The sequence below is a fragment of the Paralichthys olivaceus genome, chromosome 22 (assembly GCF_024713975.1).
Source record: "Paralichthys olivaceus isolate ysfri-2021 chromosome 22, ASM2471397v2, whole genome shotgun sequence".
In the NCBI taxonomy this organism is placed as follows: domain Eukaryota; kingdom Metazoa; phylum Chordata; class Actinopteri; order Pleuronectiformes; family Paralichthyidae; genus Paralichthys; species Paralichthys olivaceus.
In genome coordinates, this window is record NC_091114.1 from 9,602,016 (window position 1) to 9,623,594 (window position 21,579).

At 42.3% G+C, this 21,579-nt stretch overlaps 1 protein-coding gene across 40 annotated transcripts in view; it reads right to left on the reverse strand.

The window, feature by feature from the left end:
* LOC109634861 (protein tyrosine phosphatase receptor type D) overlaps window positions 1-21,579 on the reverse strand; it is a 335,897-nt gene that overhangs the window by 20,985 nt on the left and 293,333 nt on the right. For 7 of the 40 annotated variants that reach the window (XM_069518437.1, XM_069518445.1, XM_069518444.1 and 4 more), the window contains 18 exons: window positions 19,304-19,573; window positions 17,602-18,183; window positions 16,989-17,134; window positions 16,369-16,513; window positions 14,511-14,816; window positions 13,417-13,610; window positions 13,075-13,101; window positions 12,530-12,647; window positions 11,501-12,088; window positions 10,956-11,056; window positions 10,606-10,862; window positions 9,567-9,660; window positions 7,662-7,871; window positions 6,568-6,728; window positions 4,248-4,259; window positions 3,212-3,324; window positions 1,061-1,102; window positions 402-499 (listed from right to left, as the gene is read on the reverse strand). In XM_069518437.1, the coding sequence (XP_069374538.1) occupies window positions 402-499; window positions 1,061-1,102; window positions 3,212-3,324; window positions 4,248-4,259; window positions 6,568-6,728; window positions 7,662-7,871; window positions 9,567-9,660; window positions 10,606-10,862; window positions 10,956-11,056; window positions 11,501-12,088; window positions 12,530-12,647; window positions 13,075-13,101; window positions 13,417-13,610; window positions 14,511-14,816; window positions 16,369-16,513; window positions 16,989-17,134; window positions 17,602-18,183; window positions 19,304-19,573 (3,464 nt within the window). The remainder of the gene's footprint in view (window positions 1-401; window positions 500-1,060; window positions 1,103-3,211; window positions 3,325-4,247; window positions 4,260-6,567; window positions 6,729-7,661; window positions 7,872-9,566; window positions 9,661-10,605; window positions 10,863-10,955; window positions 11,057-11,500; window positions 12,089-12,529; window positions 12,648-13,074; window positions 13,102-13,416; window positions 13,611-14,510; window positions 14,817-16,368; window positions 16,514-16,988; window positions 17,135-17,601; window positions 18,184-19,303; window positions 19,574-21,579) is intronic. The other 33 variants (XM_069518446.1, XM_069518443.1, XM_069518439.1 and 30 more) reach the window with 16 other exon arrangements.

Below are 21,579 nucleotides of genomic sequence, written 5' to 3' on the forward strand. Positions count from 1 at the left end.
TTAATTTTATTAATTAAACCTGTTAATTTCCAGCTATGCAATGTCAAAAGGCCCGACATGAAAAAAATCATACCGGCTAAATTTAAATCTGTAAACTATCCTGATGACGATATTTCTTCATGAATATAGCCCCTAATCCCCCGACTGGGCGCTCATCCACCAAACCCAGTTGTCACATTGTTGTCATGATGGAACTGCTGTGTGGTTGGCATGGGTATGCATTGGTAGGATTAAGCCCTCCAGGAAAATATCGTTAAATGCAAGACTGTGGTCTTTGCCCACCGCACTGAATAGCGACAGCAGTTTAAAATCTGCGTTCATGTGAGCACCTGGGGCTTTCTCGTGTATATGGTGGTACGGTGTTTACGCGCAATCAACATCGGGGCTCGGCTGACGCTCACCTCATATTCCTGTGAAAACTTGAGATTGTCGTTGGCTTTCAGGCGCTCCTGATGATCTGCCAGGTCCATGACGGGGATCGGAGGGTGGCTTGCCATGCCTGTCAATAAGATGGACTGAGGGTCAGTCACGAGCCTTGTAAGAGGCCATTACCCAAGCACAAGCCAACAGGGAATCATTAGATAAGCAGCATGTGTGTTTAACAGGGGGGGAGGTGGTGGAAGAGTGGGTTTTGTTAGGCTAGGTTGTTCACTCAAAGCAGTGGCCATGCTCATAAAGAGTATATGGACACAGAAGCCAATGAGAGTCATCGAGCACACTTCCCTCCCACTGGGACTCTCCCTACTGAGAGAGAAGAAAGTTATTGGCACAGAAAGCTGGTGTTTGGTTAGCATGGCAGGAAAACGCAGATGGAAAAACATCCCCAAAAAACAAAGAAACTAAAAAAAGACATTCAAAATGTTAGGCCAGATGACGTCTGCTTTGAGTGATGAGATGTTTTCAGGCTGTCATTTCAAACTCCTCCTCCTGTGATGACGTAGCATTACACCAGATGGATTAGATGAGGATGGGAATACAAGACTAGGATGGAAAAGAAGGGAATTAAAGCTAAAAAAAAAAAAAAAAAATCATGTCAAATGCATAATCGAGACCAACTAACTTGACAAATGGAGGTTACTGGGGTGACTGGGCGCACCTGAACCTGCGGAGGAAACGGCGGTGTGATCAAATATATTACAGACCTCAGAGCAACATGATGTATTCAAATGTAGAAATTGAAATGTGAAGCTGAATGATTATGTGTACTCTAAACGGGACATTCATTAGTAACATACACATGATCATGCTTGAAGCTTGACAATGCCACCGAGCGTATTTAATAGACATAAGAAAGCATACAGAGGATACAAATCCCAGCCGCACAAACCAAAGTCGAGCACCCATAGGATATTATTTGACATTCGTTATAGCCTGAGGGTGCTGACGTGGTGATATACTACTTGCATAGTCTGCATCATAATGTTTCATCCTGCAGTTAACTTGACTTTGAGAGTGTAAACTTGACATTGTTAAATATCACATGATATTAAATATGTCAAGTTTAATAAAGTCCGGTAAAGCGACATGGTTTGTGTTATTTACTGGAACAAACATAAAAACAACTCATTTGTGTTTTGTAAATCCAAAGTATGTGTGATGTAGCTCATAAGATCTGCTTAAAAGCGTCGTAATAATTACATCTCTAGTCATTCTCCCATTTATTCATCCTAGTTTTGTGGGACAGGTTGACATAACTAAATTAAATACATATGCTGTTTCATTTCTTTTTAGTGTAGATGAGGAAAGAAGATCAAAAGTGCAAAAGAAACCTTTTTGTGTGCGTTGGTTGGAATCAAGCCCACGGCTAAAGATCTGTGACTCAAGAATTCAGGTGCCATTTTGACACACCAGTTGGTTGATGGCCTCCCTCTCCGACAATGAGGTGGTGTTTCATTTTGGATGCACACACAAGTGGGCATTAGCTAATGGATGCCGTGCGTCACTCTCCCTCCCACTCTCGCGTCTCTATCTGAGAGACTGCAAAGGGTGTTGCTATCGCGGCGCACTACTCAAAATCCATTTCCACCACAGGGCGACAATGAAAGTACCATTTCCAACACGCCGTCGCATCAAGCATCCTCAAGATGAAAATGTCCACTGAGGGGTAAAAAGGTGGAAGGAAGGGTGGAGAGAGAGGTGGTCTAATGTAGAAATGCTTCAGGACTTGAGAGGAAGTGGTCACGTGCAGGCGAGAAAAATGTTTGATTCCTTTCGTGCACGGAGACAGCCAAGCTCTTAGAAAGGCTGTTGGGGGAACAAAATGATGGCTTGAGAGGCGAGTGCAATAGTGGGAGGATGGTTGAGATCACTCCGAGCCAAAAGGAAAAATACCCCTCTGCCAGGATGAAACAGCCAGTAATGGTCCTAACATCACTGAAGAGCTTTCATAAATATGCATAATCTTTTCTTTTTTTTCAAAAATGAGCCTGCGGAGATAATTCATCCTCCTTTCATACTAGCTGACCTGAAAAATATGGCTTTGATTTTACAACATTATTGGCAGTCCCTGAACACCTGTCCCAAAGCAGTCGGTGCCAGAGGAACTCAAACGGCAGTTAAGTACGTCAGCGCGCCAGCAGAGATGCATTCCACCTTTCCAGGTGATAAATGGACTGTGACTCCCCAGTCGAGGAACGACAAGAGGAACGAGCCACGGCGTGACCGCTGACCACCACTCACCTCAGCACTAAAGGTCAGAGCGAGTAAACACAAGCGTTTTTCAGCTCGCCACTCATCTACCTGCTAAATAAAGCACAGAACCACGGCTCACTTTGTATTTCCCTCACCTGCTGCACCGCGGACGTCCAGCAGCAGGGCGCTTGTCTGAGTAAGCATGACAAGTCTGGATGACCTGGATAACCCAGGTGCAGGGGAAGATGACAGGTGTCGTGAAACTGTCAAGCTTGCATTTCTGCCTCTTCATTTTTCCACTGATAAGGGCCTCCAGGGAGGACACTGTCAGTTTTGACCCTCTGTGCCTTCTCTAAGCACCTGTCCGCTGTCTGCAAATTGCTTGTTTGTATCATGCCAATCTCACTGCAAAGATGATGGGACCTTACGAGGACGTTATTGTATTAAGTGTCCGCGGTGGACAAGGGATGCTATGTAGCTAAATGTGGAAAAAATAAAATACAACTTAAAGCAGGCAGTCAGTAGCATCGCCAACAGTTTCCATCCCACAGATGTCACCGGCTTCATTTTGAATACTCACCGGGTGTTTGGAAGTTGAGACGTCGCAGCTCCACAGGATCAGTGGGATGATGCAGTGGCATTTCCTTGCTGTTGGGGAGACTGCCTTTTCTAGCTTCAGATTCTGCTCTTTTTCTGCAGAATAAACAGCAAATTGTTATTATTTGGGGTATTTTGTTCCTGTTTGGCTCAAAACACTGCACACAACAGAAACCAGAACCGCAAAGGGTGCCTTGTGGTCTCACTGGATGATGAAGGCAGATGTATAATTAGGAAGGTGAAAGGGCTACATCCTTACATCTTACTTACAGCGACAGGGGGTTGGACTAAATAGCATCATTACGCCGCAGTATAACACAATCCACTACAGTAGCTGTGAGCTATTAACTACTACCTTTGTGAAGCCTGTATTGTTCACTTTTCAATGGCTGTGTAAGATAACATAATTATTCCACTCTGCAGTAATTCTGAAGCTGTAGTTTGAGCAATTATTGCATTATAATGTAAACTGCTCCGGTTTGAAACAATAATAACTTTACATGCAGCACAAAGACGTCATTCATGAAAGTGCTATTGTACTTGTATTATGTTGTTGAGTATTCTTTTTATTTTATTTATTATTTTAAGGTATTATTCATTATTTTTTACATTGTTTTTATATCTGTGATAGTTCCTCTCTTCTCTTTTCAATAAATAAGCTGCTGTATTACAATTTCATGAAATATTCAAATCAAAAGAATCAATACAACACTGGTAGTTGTGTGGTAATTACAGCATACTAATAATATCCATGTCAGATGAAGTCCAAGTTTATTAGTAGGAAAAGTTTGAGCTTTCTATAAATGCCTGCTGACAGCTGCATTAGAAATAATATCCCTTTCCAAGTCGTACACAGCCTGTTTGAACATATGTTCATTTTGAACAAGCCCGATTTCACAAATGACCTCAACTCCAGTGGACGACCAATTTCCATATGTTTAGATATGATATGAACAAGTCTAAGAATAAAGAAAAGGGTTTAAAAGGGATTAGTTTTCCTGCTTCTTTCTCTCTCTTACCTGTCTGGTTTGCTGCTCCGTTGGTCAGCAAGGAAAGAAATATCGACACATTAGGTGGTAAGACCTTAAGCTTTAATGGAGAATTCCAGAAACTTTCTTTCGGATAAGTGAAGAGAAAAACAAACGATACCAATCATATCTCAGCTTTGCTTTGTGTACAAGATTAGTGATGCTTCACTTCCGAGATTATACTCAATTATGCAGCCTTGGGGCTCTTTGTTTCAAATACTACAGTTTCCCAGGTGCATCCAAGATGTGTACATTGTATCTCCGCTATTTCAAGCAGTTTCAGCTGATTGCTTCTTGTTCAAGCATAAAAGTCATCTCTTGACTTCTAATTGCTGTGTCGGCCTTTTCCTGCAAATAAGCCTCCTGCTGCATTTATTAAAATCAAAAATTAGGCATATTTAGGATTTATGCATGTGCTATAATAAGTGCGGACCAAGTGTGAAGTCATAACTTTAAACAAATATATAAAAAGTAAATATCTTAGGAATTAAATTGTATGTTACCATTAATTTACCTTATTTATGTTTTAGTCCGGTGACTATAAATTATCTTGACTTATATTATTCTAAGTGTGGGTGTACAATTTGCTCTGATTTATATTTCTCCCTGATGAAGTTGCCCCTTTTTTTTTATTCCTGCATGGTTGTTGACCTTTGTTTAACACATGAGGAGCTTTCTGTCACATAAAAATTGATCTTGACGAGGAGAGAAATGTCTCCTACTTATGCACTCAATGTTCCCTAACGCGGAGGTGGCACAGGCTCGATAATCCATGTGTAAATCTACCGGACACAAATGGAAACACTGAAACCTTTACAAACAATCTTTGTTCGGTTTTCATCCACCTTTTGTTTTTTCACTATTCAAACCATAAACTTGATATGAGTGTAAGAAAGGAGAATAAAGTACTTTGCATAAACCTCTCACATTATCCTGATGCCATAGATGGATCTATTTCTTTTCAGCTGACTCTACATTTGCTAATCTTACCCTTCCAAAATTACTTCTTGAGAACTATTGTGAATTTCTGCTTTGGACTGGACATTTAATTACAGGAACTCTGAGGAGAATGTTCCAAAAATTGAGAAAACATAACATAGCAAAGGATGGGAACAAAATCTGTAAATATGTAAACTAGTTGCATGTGTGTGTCCTGGCAAAACAGGAGGGCAGCATAAGGTCAGCGTCAGAATCTGGAGCCGATCCCCCTTGTGGGATGGGCGGCCTTAAAATGGCGAGAGGTTGGGTTGGCTGGGATGCTGGCCCAGGCCCCGGGGCCGCTCCAGAGCTGCACACACATGCAGTGACATGCAGCAGATAGTCAACGCTGTCCCCCTCCTACGCTTGACTGATGAGCAGTGACAGCGCGAGGTCTGGCTACCACAAGGGGGTTTCAGACCAAAGAAAAACAGAGGCTGCTTTGATTCAGTGTGAAAGTGTTTTCTCCAGTTTTACATGTGTTCGTGAGTGTGTGTTAGTGGGCTCGATGGACGCGTCTGATTAACTTTCAGTCAGTGCACATGTCCGTGTGAAGGACTGTGGGCGTCTGCATTTGATGGCTTGACAGTTGCTGTGTGCCTGGATTTGCTCATCGGAGACTTCGCGTTTGTGCTACTGTGAGTGAGGGTCACGGATAGTCTGGAGATCAATGCGCCTCAGGCTTTAAGTTGAAATTGTACATTTAGTGTCTGCATTCAAACGTGCACCATGACGTTTGATACATAGAAACATTGCAGGAAATAAAATTATAACTAAACTATTGAAGGTTGAGTGGCTCTTAGTGACGTAAGTTCTAAATGCATGTGCAGTAACAATGTTAAAAACCTTCCCCTTGGCATGACTATGTCACGGTTCATCATGGTTAGATTCCTGTGCATTTTCTTAGGCTACATTCATACTAAAATGATCTCTTCCCACGCAAGCATTTTGGCTCCGTAGCAGTTTTAACCCCCGTCCAAACCTACATGCCTGGAAACGCATAGCACAACTCACGTACACTGGGCATGCACGTGCCAGTGTAAACAAGATTGTAACACATTGACTAAGTTACAGCTCGTCTCCTTCTTATGTTATCAGTTGTTACAGGTTGTTTTCTGGATCGGCTTCATGTGATAGGAGTCTGGTTGGGCGTCTCTACATCATCGTTTCCAAACAATGCAGTTTCTTCCCGTCCAGACTAAAAAACCCAGCCCCAGATTTTTCAAACTAAAAAGGGGTCAACGATGTTTCAAACGGGAAAGTAGTAGTATGAATGTAGCCTTCGACAAGGAAAAAAAAAACTTTAGTTTGGACTTTACTGTCATGTCCTTACCTCTTGTAGAGGAGGATGGCAATGACGATGCATATGATGAAGACGACCGCGAGCACAGGGCCCACGACCCAGATGAGCCCTTCCTCCTCATCGATGATTGGCTGGGGGTCAGTGTCGGCCGAAACAACCGGGTCAGAGTACGGGCTGGTGGCATACATGATCTGAGGCAGGGAAAAGACGGGTTTTGAAATCTGCATCGGTAGTTTCATTTCAACCAAATGATGCTACCTTTACATATTAGATATTATGCTCCACCTTTTCCATTATTTTAAGCTATTTCTATATGGTACCTTGGACAGGATCTCAAACTTAACATCCAGAGGTAATGTTACAGTAGATCTGGTTTCATTTGGAATAGTCATAGCATTACTAAAGACTACTGAGCATAACAAGAGCAAAACAAGACTCTGACAAAGACAGCCTGACCAACATTACAAATTAAAAGCCAATTCCACGATTCGCTGTGTAATTTCTGCTAAGCTGCAATCACAATTATCTACAATATCTCGCCTATGCAGGAGCCTTGATTGAACCTTTTCACATTCTAAGGGAGGATTAAAAAAAAAAAGGTCTTGTGGGAAGAAAATATATGCTTCAGTGGGCAAATTAGAGATTTCCCTCCGTCCATCATTATTGTTTTTGCTCTACCTGAACTCGGGGGTTAGCGGAGAGTGTGTGAGCACCACTATAGACCCTGCAGCTCATCAAATCCATCATCTCACCTGCAGCCGCCTAATCATACAGCTCTCAGGTCTTCGGTCCAGACAGGTACATGCACACATACGCACTAGCTGCAGCGGCGGAGATAAGGCACACTGCACGTAGGACGCAATTAAAGAGGAGCTCCGTTATCACTGTATTCTTGCTATCGGCGGAGGTCTTCAGGGGTTTCTCTCCCTGAAGCAGGAAGGGTCAGCTGCTGCTTTAAGTTTCTAAGTCATAGTCTCACAAGGGCTGAGAGTAACACATCTGACCAGAAGTAAACTGTGACCCTCCACAGAGATGTGGTGAATTTAACCCTTCATGCTCATTACCCTCCACAGCTTCTGAGACAAAGAACATATCACTATCCATAGGAGAGAATGCAGACTTACGTTTTCAGACATTTCCAGAACAGCGAGCACAAAGAAGATGTACTCCTGACCATTCTGGAGTTGCTTGTTTTCAAAGTCCCCGTAGATCTTGCCATCTCCCAGGGTGAAGTCTTTCGGCAGGTCTTTGAAGTAGGCAGCGATATAGGCTTTGGGTTCAGCCTGCCTCTGGAACCGGAGGCCTCTGCTAGTTCGGTTTATCTCCTTCAGCAGCTACAGCGACGAAGAGGAAGAGCAGACAGCTGATAAAACACATCCGCACAAACCGAATCTGTCTATCTCGACCGTCTTTTTTTTCTTCTTCCCTGACTGCTAAGCTGAAAATGCTGACGCAAAAAGCACAACATTACAGAATAGATCAATGACTTATTTCATCTGTTTTTGGACTACAAAAGATTGTGAGATTAAAAGATTGTGTGGCTTTCCAGCATATAAAACAGTTGAGGATTATCCAGCGGCTTCAAACAGTGCAAAAGACTAAATTCATTTAAAACTTACAAAGCTCATTTAGTTTTTCGTCTTGATACCATCAGAAACACATTTTTGCTTGAACTTCTAGACAAATAGAATTTGCGGATCATTTTTGTTGGACGGTGTTCAGCGGCTTCAAACTACATTTTTCCACTTTAAAGAAATCATGAAATTGAAGTTGCGGGCAGGATTTACCCAGAACATTTGTTTTCAAATGAAATAATTAAATATCACGCTCCTGTCATTATTAACGTTAGAGCTAGAAAGACAAAATAATAATAATAACAATAATGATGCTAATAATGTTAGTATCCAGCTCAAGGTAACATATTTAGTGTGTCCTTACAAGTGTGTATCATCTGACTATAAAGTACAGAGAGTGGATCATAATTATACTCATCAAGCCTGCTAGTTGTTCAGGCATCTGATTTCCTGTCTCTGCACACATGAGTGTGTGTGTGCGCGTGCATGTGCCCGCTGTGTGCGCCTGTCAGTCACATTAGAGTGTGTGCTTCCTCATGTGTGCTCTGTTTGGGCTGCTGGGCTGTTGGTGCGGCCCGATAATGTCTTCAATCATCTCTCCTGTCAACGCTGCTAAATCTAGCTGCCCTTGGGAAAAGTTGTGAAAAGGTGAGTGCCAATATTGACAAACAAATAAATTCTGACAGAGGGGCGACTTTTGGGCAATCGGTCAAGGCTACAGACACGCGCCTGCAGGCACGAGCTGTAAACTCAATGGCAGATGAGACATGGTGTTTTGTTTTAGCCTCCTGGACATGTCATATACTTTGATGTTTGTCCAATAGGGCTAAACATTTTAATATAGTTGATATTGAAAATATAATTCTGGCCTGGAGAGTAACCTGAATGGGAGTAGCTTTCTAGAGGTTTCGAGAGATCACTGCACTATTGATAAAAACTTTTTACTCAAATTGCTTCTCACACATGTAATCGTGCACGGGATGCACAGGCGCTTCGGAATTTGTCTCAACTGGTTTAATATAAAAGTTGTCAAGTGTTTTGTGCACACGCAGTAGCCCAGCTCTGCCTGGAATGAGAAGAGACGTGAAGGCCTGATGCAGCTCTTCAGGTAATTACCACAGACACAAAGAGGAGGAGGGGGAGGAGGTGGGCACGGGGGTTGAGTTTGCAGTGCACTCGATGGCTACTTCATGTTCTCATTTCCATATGAACAGTGTTCTCTGCAGCTATTTGTGTCAATCAGCGAGAATCATCTCCTGTTCCCTCTTAACTGCCTCAACCTATTTTTTTCCTGGTTTCAAAAAGAGATGTGTGATATGGGAACACGGGAACGCTGTTAAAAAGCTGGGTTTCAATAACCGGATAATTGAAAAAAAGTAATGTCCGGAATTCTACTTTTACTTTTTCTTTCTAAATAACCTGACCCATCACATCCAGCTCATGCTTTAAACCCACCTCCTCCAGATTCATCTCATCGGGATTGTCCCAGGGTTTGAAGAACTTCCCCGTTCGCTGTTTTTTCAGAGGAACCACCACAATGAAATATCCCCTGCAAAATAAAATGACAGGATATTAACATTTAAGGCAAGATGGAAAGTAACTGCCACTTTCTAGGAGACAAACACTGTACTAAAGAGAGAAAAGTCTTTGTATTCCAGAACCATAAACATAATCGTGCTATTAGCATGTCATGTGGCTCCCCCGATCAAGACTATTTTCTTCTGTTTTCTGTTCAGTTTGAACATATGCAGAGAAACTAGGCAGCACCGTTACACCTCACTGAGGCCCCCTGTGGGTTAATTAGGATACACTCTGTGTATACAGACGAGATACAGAATTAGAGGGATTTTCATCCCTTCATCTGGGTGGCAAGAGAGATAACGGCCTCTGCCAGAGTCAGGCTTCCTGGTTGGCCACTGCACTAGCAGGCGTTGGCCAGGAAGGCAGTGTGGCAGGCTAATGGGAAACTAATTAGCTTAAGCTCTGGCATGGGAGACAGTGGGCCAAATGCATCCAGCAAGATCAAAAAAACCCAAGATGGGTTTGAAGCGTCAGTCTACAATCGGAAACACTCCTTGGCCTTTTGACAACCCTGGGCTCTGTCGAAAGGCTATAAGAGACTTTATAGGGCTTAGAGGAATGTGCTTAAATGAGTTGCTCTGCTTCAGAGTGTAATGACTGAGGTGAAGTGGATATTACACTGAAATGTAGGGATGAATATAAATGACTCTGTTTTGGATGAATTACCCCCGACAAGGTCAGCTATCAAGCTCACTTGTTTATTCCCTTCCCCGATGCATCAGTTAGAAATAATAGTTGGTAATATGGGAAATGGTAAAGAAATAGAGGAGGTACCATTGCACTTCAGTGATGCCTTTTCATGTCAAATCATAATATGCATGACTCACACAAGATTACTGTTACTGTTTACAGTGCAACACTTAAGAAGCCGTGCTATTCCCAAAACCCCTTTAGGTGGATTATCCGCACTCACCTCACTCTCTCAGATGTCTGCACCGACGGCAGCTCCACAGTCACCATACCGTCTGAGTTGGTCTTGCCGATCAGGTATGGCTTGGTGCGAAGGATGTCTGGGGCCGTCATGGTGGACACGCGGTGTTGCAGACCTCCGGCGCTGTTGCCACGGTTGGTCAGAAGGAAGGAGTACTGCGTCTCAGGTTGAAGACCCGTGATTAGCTTTTGCGTCAGCTTCCCGTCCACCTCCACGCTCTGGCCGTTGTCGTAGAGAATCTGTATGTGAATGAGTTGATGTTTCAATGTTGAAATTGCTGAATCATGTTTTGTTAAGCATGTTAGCATATATTTTATTCGAGCGGTGCTCACAGTGAAGGGTTGAGCCGGGTTGTAGGTGTCTGGGATTTCCCAGGTCAACCACACTGATGTCTTCATGGCAGCTTTCACATGGAAATTTTTTGCGAACACTGCTAAAAGAAAGGGGGAGCGTGTGATTTAGACACAAGACATCCTTTTTAAAATCTGATTCCACCAATGGTCCCACACCGGTGCTTACCTGAGAAAGTCTCTCTGAAAACCAGGCTGAAATCATTGCTACACTGAACTCAACACTGTCCTCTTACCTTCTTACAAACTCCAACTCTTATGTTAATGACTGACCTTTGCTTGACTGACAACACATGAAGAGACATACATACTTACTCGATGTGAGTTTTAAAAAAAATCATGATTAGATTGTGACGTCTAAGGGTATGAAATTTGTTAATATGAAGTTCTCTGATTGATTCCAAACTCTCTCAACTTCTGCCATTTGAGCCTTTGTGTGGAAGCTGCTGTGGTTGGAAAGGACTGCGCAGGGAAAGCTTGACTTTAAAGAGGAAAAGGACTATAAATGTTCATGGGCTGCGTCCTACCTTGATCCAAAGGCTGTGTCCTGAATTGGACACTTGGGCTATAGGGACCAGAGCCCTTGCTGGTGAAGGCACACATTTTAATATCATAAGTGGTATCTGCCTTAAGGCCATCCAGGATGACTGTTGATTCCGGGGCGGTGATGAAGAGCTCTGAGGGACTGCGTGGGCTGTTGATGTCCTTATACTGCAGAGCATATTTCACTATTTGGCCGTTTTGCTCCGCCAGCAAAACAGGATGCCAGCTAACCTGAATAGTGGAGGTGGTGGCACCTTCAGCTGTGATGCTCTGAGGGTAACCGCTTGGGACATCCTCATTTGTGGTGACTTCTTTGACTGTCTCTTCGCCAAAGCCCACCTTGTTGCGTGCGGAAAGGCGGAAAGTGTACGAGGCTCCCTTATGGATCTCTTTGGTAGTGTAGTGGTTCTCTCGCTCGGGGAACTCAATGACAGTCAGCGGATCCACGTCTTTGCGACCAAAACGGAGGCGATAGCCTTGAAGGGGCCCGTGGGTGAATGCTGGGGGGTGCCACTGGAGGAGAGCCGTGCCCATGTTGGTGGTGCTGACCATTAGCCGAGGTTTGTCAGGAACTAATAGAGAAAGAGACAGCGTGTAAACATGTTTCTGTTTTATCATATTTGTCATAGGCAGGTGTTGAATATCATAGGATCTACTGTGCGTCTTTCTGTCTACTTGAATGTATATTTCATTGTACCTTCATATTGTAAAAAAGTGCTGAATACAATAGCTGAGCACTTTATTTCACTCTCTACATTTTCCATTGCTGTAAATATGCCATCAACATAGCTGTGTCACACCAGTGGGTTAGAGTTACTGCACTTAATGAGACGGCAATTAGCTGTTTCACACTCTTCACACTCAAGTGACAAGAACATTTGCCCGGTGCTCTTTTTTTTCCTCATTAGATGCAGCTTCACTGCTTTACAAGGTAGAAATGCACTGTTTGATAAACATAAAGTATATAAACAGAGAACTGCAGGAGATCTATCAGCAGCGATGGGATTTGTTACCTGCGCCAGTGGTTGTGATCAGTTTGGGCTTGCTGCGTGCACCATCACCCTTTGTGGTGTAGGCTGCAACGGTGACTGAATACGTGGTCTCAGCCTGCAGCTCCGCGATGATCATTTCCTGTAAAGACGCAGGACTTCAGTTGCAGGACACACACTTGCTGATTTACAGATGATAGCAAGCAGAGAGGTGGTGGTGGACTGTGGTGTCAGCGAAAATCATCACAAAGGACACAACAGACTCATTCTCAGAGCACATACTGATTTGTGAGGCTTAAATCACTTGTCTTCTCCGTGCAACATTAACTTAATCATTAAACACTATTAGAATTCTTTAAAGCCAGCACTTGCTGTTTGGTCAGTTTTATTTTCATTCCAACTGTTAGTGAAGTAGTTCCAGCTGCACTTTGCACTAAAGTAGGAGAAATTGGGACCAAGCTATTGTTTAAAAAATACAAACAAAATCAGGCCACACACTCCTGTTGTACAAAAGACACACGCCAGTCATGCAGAGGAAAACAAGAATTCTTTCCGGTTTAGCTACTCACATGTTCAGTTGAATCATCATATTCCCACTGATAATGATATCAGAGTGTGGAGAGAAAAGAGACAAGAAATAAGGCCAGTCACCATACAATTATATAAAAGTAGCAATACCTATATATGTAGATAAATATGCATTAGATTACTGCATCCAGTATGTTTCATTTGTATTTAGTAACAAAACTGTTGAATAGTCGCTGTTTTATTCAGATGACATGATGAAGATTTGCTTATTTTCCCATTTCAAATGATCTCTGTGTTGTGGTGCATGTAGAGGTTGAGAGAGAGAGAGAGAAGGAGAGATTGTGTCTGAGAAAAGCACAGGCTGGCTGAGGAGGGTGTTTTACCTGGGCATCATCAATCAGGATGTCCTTGATGACTGGCTGTCCTGTGGGCTCCCCATTAACCATCCTGACATAGTGCACCTGGTACCCTCGAATCTGACCGTGCTGCTTGGTGGGCATCGGTGAGCGCCAGATCACTTTAATTGATGAGGAGTTGACAGCCTCCACCTCAACTTTACGAGGTGGCCCACTAGGAACTGGAGGAACACCATGGGATAGAAGAAAAAAGGTCAAAATTATAGCGAACCCCTTCATCGCCCCCTTTTTCTTAAAATCTTGCCCAAAGTCGTGGTGCAAAATGCTGCAGTGACGGAAAAAAAAATCACAAAAGTGCAGCGAACTGCAACAAGCACTGCATGACATCAATATTTCAACAATGGTAAGGGGGAAAAAACAACAGCAAAAACAGGTCTGACAACTGACCTAATCTTTACACATTAAAAATGGGTAGAGTGGATTTTAAAAACATGGAATAAAAATGTGTTTTGCCAAAATAGAAAAGTGGAGCCAAAGGGGGGGGGGGGGGGGCTTCAAGTGACTGAAATGCTTGAAGCGCTGCAAGAAATTTTGGCTATGGAGCAAGGAAAAATAAATTAAAAATGATTACATCACATGAGGGGAGAAAAAACAAAAATCGAAAAAAATGGCCTTTAAAAATATTCTTCCACCTTTTGTTATTCCCACTGTCCAGAACTTGTGCTTTTGGCAAGCTCTTAAAAAAATGCTGCCTTTCAAAAACACTTCAGAGAATACTTCAAAGTTTCAAAAAATGACAGTTGGGACTGGAAGTTGGAGGCCAGCGGTTGAAAATGCCATACCATGTGTTGAAATTGAGCAGCTTTGGGGCGGAAAAAAGGCCAAAAAAGAAAAAAAAAAAAAGTGCTTTTGCAAAGTGAGTCGCAGTTTTTTGGGGGGTGAAAAAAGTGCAGAGTCCAAAACAGGGTTACAAGTATCAAGTGGCGACAATCAGAAGCAGGTAGAGAAGGGTAGAAAAGGGGGAGTTGTAGATATAGGCGAAGGTTGTTAGTATTTGGCGGGGTAGGTTAAGAGGGGTAGACTGGATTTTCAGTTGGGGCTTTGATTGAGCGAACACATACCATCCTCCTCTGTGCGGACCAGCTGTGGCAGACTTTCCGGCCCCGCTCCGACATTCGTGTGAGCAATGACCGTCACGTGGTACTCTGTCCATTTTTCCAAGTTTTCCAAAAGGTACTGGGAGCTTTCCGCTGGGATGCTGGGGATTTGACGTGCCGTCGTGTCCTCCCCTTCCGCCGCAGTATATTGGATACTGTATTGTGTTATGATCCCATTTTGTAATTCCACTGGGGGTGGCCGCCAACTTACCAGGACGCTGGTGGAGCTGGGGCTGTGGCACTTGACGTCCTGAGGCGGGCCTGAGGGTTCTGGATGGCGGGTTGGGTTTTGGAGCACGTTGTTGTTTTTGTTTGTTTGTTTGGTCGGGCCGTTCATAGAGTTGGATATTTGGTTTAAAGGAGTTTCGGGTTTTGATCAGGGTGATGATGGTAGAATTGACCAAACAAAGGAAAAAAAGAAAAGGGAAATAAAATGACACAAAATGAGGAAAAAGCACAAGGACTCATGGAGAAATGAAAATACTTCAAATCAATGACACATCACAAAGACAAAAAAGGTAAACACAAAAGTGTAAACACTGGTAATGAATGGAGGATGTTGGTTGGAAAAAGGACAGCTTTACCATTTATAACCTACCTTTGTGATGACAAAATAATATATAAAAGCAAAGGGAAACAAAAATAAAATATCCTAATATATTATTTCTCAGATTTGTTCTTTCTGAATGAAAACCTACAGATTTCTAGGTACTTTAAGATAAACCATTCCAAAAGAAATTTACTTATAAGTGTGACAAATTTGGCAAGCAGTTACCATCAATCCAAAAACATAAAGGTTGATGCTTTAACTAGATTGAAATAGAAAAATGTTGTTTTTGTCACCAACCTTTCCGAAGCCTGTTGGTTTGTGGTAAAAGCCTGATTGTACAACAGAGAACTTCCCAAGGAGACATGACTGGTTCATTAGATTCTGATAACATCGGCATGCACTTTTTAAACTGAGTCCATCAATTACCTCCGAACAAACATCTGGGCAGAACTTCATAGCTTTAATTAATACCCACCTGATCTCTGCCCCTGTCTTTCCAGAGACCTGAGATTTATGTTAAGATGTGCAAAGTCAAAAATAGCAGATTGTATTTACGGGTATTTATCCGACACTGAGCAAAGTGCAGTGACTTTAGTTAAATTTTGTGAGGAACAGATTTGAATTCCAACCTGTTTCATAAATCTGAGGTCTCCCTAACTACAGACAATGCTTTAGTTGAGCTTTCTATGATAGAATTGATCCACAATGTTATTGATTTGATTTGTGAACATCAGTGTTCATTGGTAAAGAAAATGGGAAAATCCCCTTGATCTCTGGAGAAGTGGTTTCTGCAGCTACATAGAAAGCTCAGTCTCTTTTTTTGGCAAATATGCAAAGTCAAGAGACAAGGCTTCCAAAAGGCCGTCCGTTGTGAGTAATGCTCATGTGGGCATTCGTATAAATAATTCACAGCTTTATCATTCATTCGAGCCGCACTGTTTTTGCACAACAAAGGTGGAGAGGGGCACTCTTTATATAACCTTGTCTCCTGACTTCACAGGAAAGCCTGGGTACACTGTCCATGCAGCTTTTTCAAGGTGAACACTGCACGGTCAGGTGGACTCCATGACACTACTGTTTCAAATCTTTACACCTTTTGCTATTTTCAAATGCATTATCCCTTTTTCGAGAAAAACGTTGTTCTGTCTGCTTTCAGAACTTTTTCTGGGAGGGTGGTGGGTTTGCAGCGCATATAAAATAGAGTAGAATGCATTTGAAAATGGTTTCCTTCCCAAACAGAGGGATGTTGGTGAGATAAGGAAAGAGACCTACGTGTCTGTGGAGTTTCTGCCGAGATCTCGTTGGTGTAAGCTCCAACCCCATGTTTACTACGGGCAGCCAAGCGGAAAGTATAAGTAGTGAAGGGCTTCAAGTCCTTCAGTAGGTATGTTGTGGTCGGCTCAAAGCTGATTCGCTTCTGTGGGGGAAAACAGTGAGTAGTCAGTTTTCCATAAAAGCAGGGAGTTACAGTTAATAAAATTGATAAATGAAAGCATGCTGCCCTTTCAGATATAAAAAAGAAATTGAGCGTGCAAAGGATATTAATAAATCGTGAGATGAGATGTAAATCAACATCGACACAGTCATGAAGCCTTTATTTTGAAAAGTTACACGTTTAAACGCATTAAACAGTTACTTTTAGTAAAGTGAATTAAATATATAGGAGTTTTACCCCCATTTTGTTTTGGTGTATTAAAAACAAATTATATTCAATATACTGTTCTTATTTTCATGCCATTAATAAAACTTGCTAATGTTACAAATTCTCAAATTGATGAGTATAGAGCAACTTATTTGGCAAGAATAAGTTAATTTTCGTTGTATGTTGCAGTTATTACAGATTTTTTTTAAACGTATTTGTTGTCAAAACATCAAATTCGGACAATAATTACCTCCTCTCTGTCGTCCCTCTTCCTGTACATGAGCTCATATCCTGTGATTTGATTCTCCTGTCCGGTCTGTGCCGGAGCGACCCATGACAGTAAAATGCTCGTTTCCGATTTGGCTTCTCCCTTGAAGTCGGTCGGTTGGGAGGGAACTGGAATAAGAGCGGAGAGATAAATTCATACACTTTGTTGCGAGGGTTATTGCCACAAGAGCCACGTTTTTATTTCAGAAGATGCAGTCATTTCAGCCTCATTAGTGCGATGCTGGCACACGGCACACAGTTACTTCATGCTGAAAACAATATCTGACTTTTTCACAAGAAGTAAACAAGAGGACTTTGGAGTTTCTCGTCTGTAGTTAACTACTCTCATAAAAGAAAACATTCTCCCTCTTGAGAAAGCCGGTTGAAGTGTGTGTTGACAGCGTGAAGATGTTTGTGTGTGGTAGCTCTGGTTAGCAATTGTAACCCACTAATGAGGATCTAAAAAATGGAGCTGCAAACATTTTTGTGACACTCCAAGCTTGATTGTGGGGTGAGAACATTTTTGAAGCTTAGATTTTTCCCACTTTGTATTTTTGGTATTCTTATCTTCTACAACACAAACAAACTACACTCACCTCCTGTCTTAGCGATGATTTGAAGGTCTGGAGAAAGGGGTCCGTCACCAACTGAGGTGTAGGCCAGGACCTTGATGTAGTAGGTCTTGTTGGGGATGAGGCCCTGGATGGTGACAAAGTTAGACCCCCGAACAATCTGCTTTTCCCAGAGGTTGACATGTTGGGCGGAGTCCATGGTGTAGTAGACTCTGTAGCCCATGATCTGCCCATTAGCCTCCTCCGGCTCATCCCAGTGAATCACAGCTGTGGTGGTGCTCAGCATGTGACCTCTGACCTGCCTCGGTGCCGTGCTGGGTGCCTGCTCAGCTGTTTTGGCCTCGATGCTCTCGCTGGGTGGCCCCCGCCCGATGTTGTTCACTGCCACCACTCGAAACTCGTAGTCGGAGTAGGGGCTGAGGCCCCCCACGCTGTACCGAGTGGTGGCCACGCCATCAATCTCCTTGTACGAGTCCTCCGAGTACTTGGACTTGTGTTGGATGATGTAGTAGGACACCGGCTCAGGATTGCCAGAGTCCCAAGTCAGCGTTATGCTGGTGGCTGTGCGCTCCGTCACCACAGGAATGCCAGGAGCCTTGGGCAATGCTGCGATGATAATTATTACATAAATATTAATAAAAATGCAAATTATTCTGCAAACATTAGAAAGTTTTACCTCTGTAGAGTAATTTATGTTGCAGTCCATAGAGACCTTTATTTTAATTTGTTGATGGTTGAATAATATTGATTGCATTCATTTCCCAGCCCACTGCACTTGGTCCTGATGATATACCGTATATCTGGAGTCATAAGAGACTCGTATATTCTGTGCATCCTTTTAGGTGGATAGTATTGTTAGTAATACATGAAAAAATAAAGAAAAATAGTTCGAAATAAGACAAATACGTGAGATTAAAAACTTGCATCCACCATGTTCAGCAGCTGGTAATGCTGTTGTCTTTAATCTCAGATTTCCCCGTGTTTATCACTTTAATAATTTAGCAGCTAAATTTATTGCTTTAATCCCCCACGCCGTGGCACATGGCAAAAGATATCAGGGCAATATATTGTCTTTATATGCCGTCTGAAGTATGCTTCTGGGGGAGCTTGCTGCCAGACTGTTATATTGTGACTAATATCTCTGTGTTATGTCTAGGAAAAACAAAACTGAGTGTGTGTATGTGTGTGTGTGTGGGGGGGGGGTGTTTGCACATGTACACGATGTTGGCAGTCTGAGATCTTTGCAGTATGCTGCAGTGTAGATATGATTACACCCTGATAAGCAGCATGCCTACAGAGGACACCAAACAATACTCTGTGTTTCACACCCCCCTGTTTCGCCCCCTTCTCCCCCATCTCCTGCGAACAGAAATCGGGCGCTTTCTGGCTCTGCAGCTTTCCAGCTGTGTGATAAGCACTTCACTATATTCTTAATCTGGCATCTAATGCACTGAGGCTGGTGCCAGGGCTTGTCTAAGGCATCAAGGAATCCTCTGCCGATGACTTATCGTGGCAACGAGAAGTAAATAACTTTCTTTTAAGCGCTGCCAGTAGTCTCTGCTTGGATAGTTTGCTCTGACACATACCAGCTGCAAACTGAAGTAGATATTTTTAACTACATGCAAAATTTACATAGTGTGAAGTCCTTCCCTTGGCTTGTGCATCTATTATATAAGCACGAAATGTCTTTTTAATTATAGATGAGCAGAATAAGAAGCGGCCCTACCTTTGACTGTTATCTGTGCCACAGCCTCTATCACCCCCAGGGTCGACATGGCCACACATGTGTAGTTGGCCGACTGCCGCACGTCTGTAAGCTCCAAAACGTTCCGTCCAATCGGCATGTCGTCCTCTGGTGTGAGGTCTTCAGCACCCAGCATCCACTTGACATATGGCATAGGGGAGCCCACTGCGACGCACGTGATGTTGACGCTACCGCCCGGCATGATCTCATTGTCTGTGGGTGGAATGGAGAATCGTGGTGGCACCCGGCGCACTGAAAAAAATACAGACATAGTTTAAGAAACAAGCAGAAAATGGAACGACCAAAGACCTTTTTATAGAAAAATGAAAGAAAACATTGGTTAAAGGTTTAATTGTTTCACAGATATATTGTGTTTCTAGATAATAATTTAACGTTTGATGAAGGTGAAGAAAACATAATTTAACACATTTGATCCAAGACTTGGAGATTTCAATGGTGAATGGATCAACACATAACACGAGCTCCATGCACAAAATACTGTGTCACCATCGGTACAGATATACAGGACTCCACAATGTGCTGGAGAGTGGACAGCACTCCACACAACTCTCAGGCTGTGTACTTCCAGCTGATGTGAAGTAATGTGCCGCGTCACATTCTCACATCACACAAACATAGATGACATTGTTGAGAAGCCGTACACGCAATAAAGGGGGGAACGTTTTTATCTCTGCTGATTCGGCTCAGTAAAAAGTAGAAAGTAGGGCTGTCAAATGTTATGCATTCAAATTTAGATTTATAACAGTCATATAAGAAAAGAATTTGTATTTATCTACTTGTATATGCAGTTATGCAAGATTACAGCCATACATTGCTTTGTGATAGAAAGGTTAACCATTAAAAGTGGCTTTAGATGTTGGCTTGCAGGACAACTCACTGATCCTGGTGAACTCAATTACTAATGAAAAGTCTCAAGAGGAACAATTATTCTCGAAGCATTATTGGCGTCGCCATGCTACATTTGTGATTGTACAAATGGATCCAAGCCTGTGAATAAATCAAAATCAAGAGCATTGAGTGTAGTTAATTCAAATTATTTTCAAAAGGACCCGATGATTTTAAGCGCAGTTGAAGATGAAGTGCTGATAGAGGTCTTTTGTTGTGATATTAAAGTTGACAGAGGAGCATGTTTCAAGAATTTCGAGGACGTCATGTGTCTTCCTGGATAAATGTTTTTCCATTCTTTGTGTATAGCAGATAAAGTAATACTTTTGCACCATCAAAATTATGCAGAAAACTGCTACTGGAGCAATTGCTGAAGAAATGTGCTTTTTCTTAGTTCAATGAATACTTTTCTTAAATTACTTGTGAAGGGTTCAGAAGTGTTGCTGTTATCACTGGAGTCGAAATGCATATCAAGTGACAGCTCTAGTGGATTCACATTAAAAACCAAAGTTCTCAAAAACAAAGAGTAAAAGTCTAAAATTTTAACTTTCAAGTAAAATATCCATTATGCACACGGATGACCTTTTATCATAGAGCAACAGTCCGTCATGCAACAATATGTGACTTTATGAGATATGTAAGGGAGCCGGTGGGGGTGGGGGGCTGCAGGATCAAGATAAACAGTAATAGGGTCAAAAGGAGAATGTTTTGTTGCACAGATTAAATGGAGTTTGCTGTAAATGTGGCAAGCACAAGGTAAAGGTGAGGAGAAAAAGAAAATTTGGACAAAGGTTAATGGACTGGAAAGAACGAATATCAAAGTAAACATTTTGATTCTTCTCAGGTTAACAGATTAGGAATTCTAAATATGAATATTTAAGCACTGACCAGGACTTCCATTGAAATTAAAGTCAATGTTACCGCCCATGCTTTTTCAAATAGATTACTTTTGACTTGAATTTTTTTATTGACCCTTGAGGAAAATGTCACTTTCTAAATTCCGAGTACTTAGTATTTATAGCCCGAAAATTTACTCTGCTTGTAAACGGCCCTGCGACTCTAGTCGGTCATTTGCTGTATTTGACTGCGTCATAGGCCCATGGTTACTGTTGCCTACCACTAACTCACAAAGCCCATTCTGTTGAGCAGACTGCTGCTCTCCAGAGAGGGAATCTGGGGGAACTGCTTGCATTATTAAATACAACGTTTCTCTCTCTCAATATTTAATTAATAACCAATTGGATCACGCTCCCCACAGACATAATATTATCCTGCTCATTTGAATATCATTACATTTGTCAAGTCTCGTGGATAACGCACTAAATACATAATTCTTTCATGACTTCCTCGCA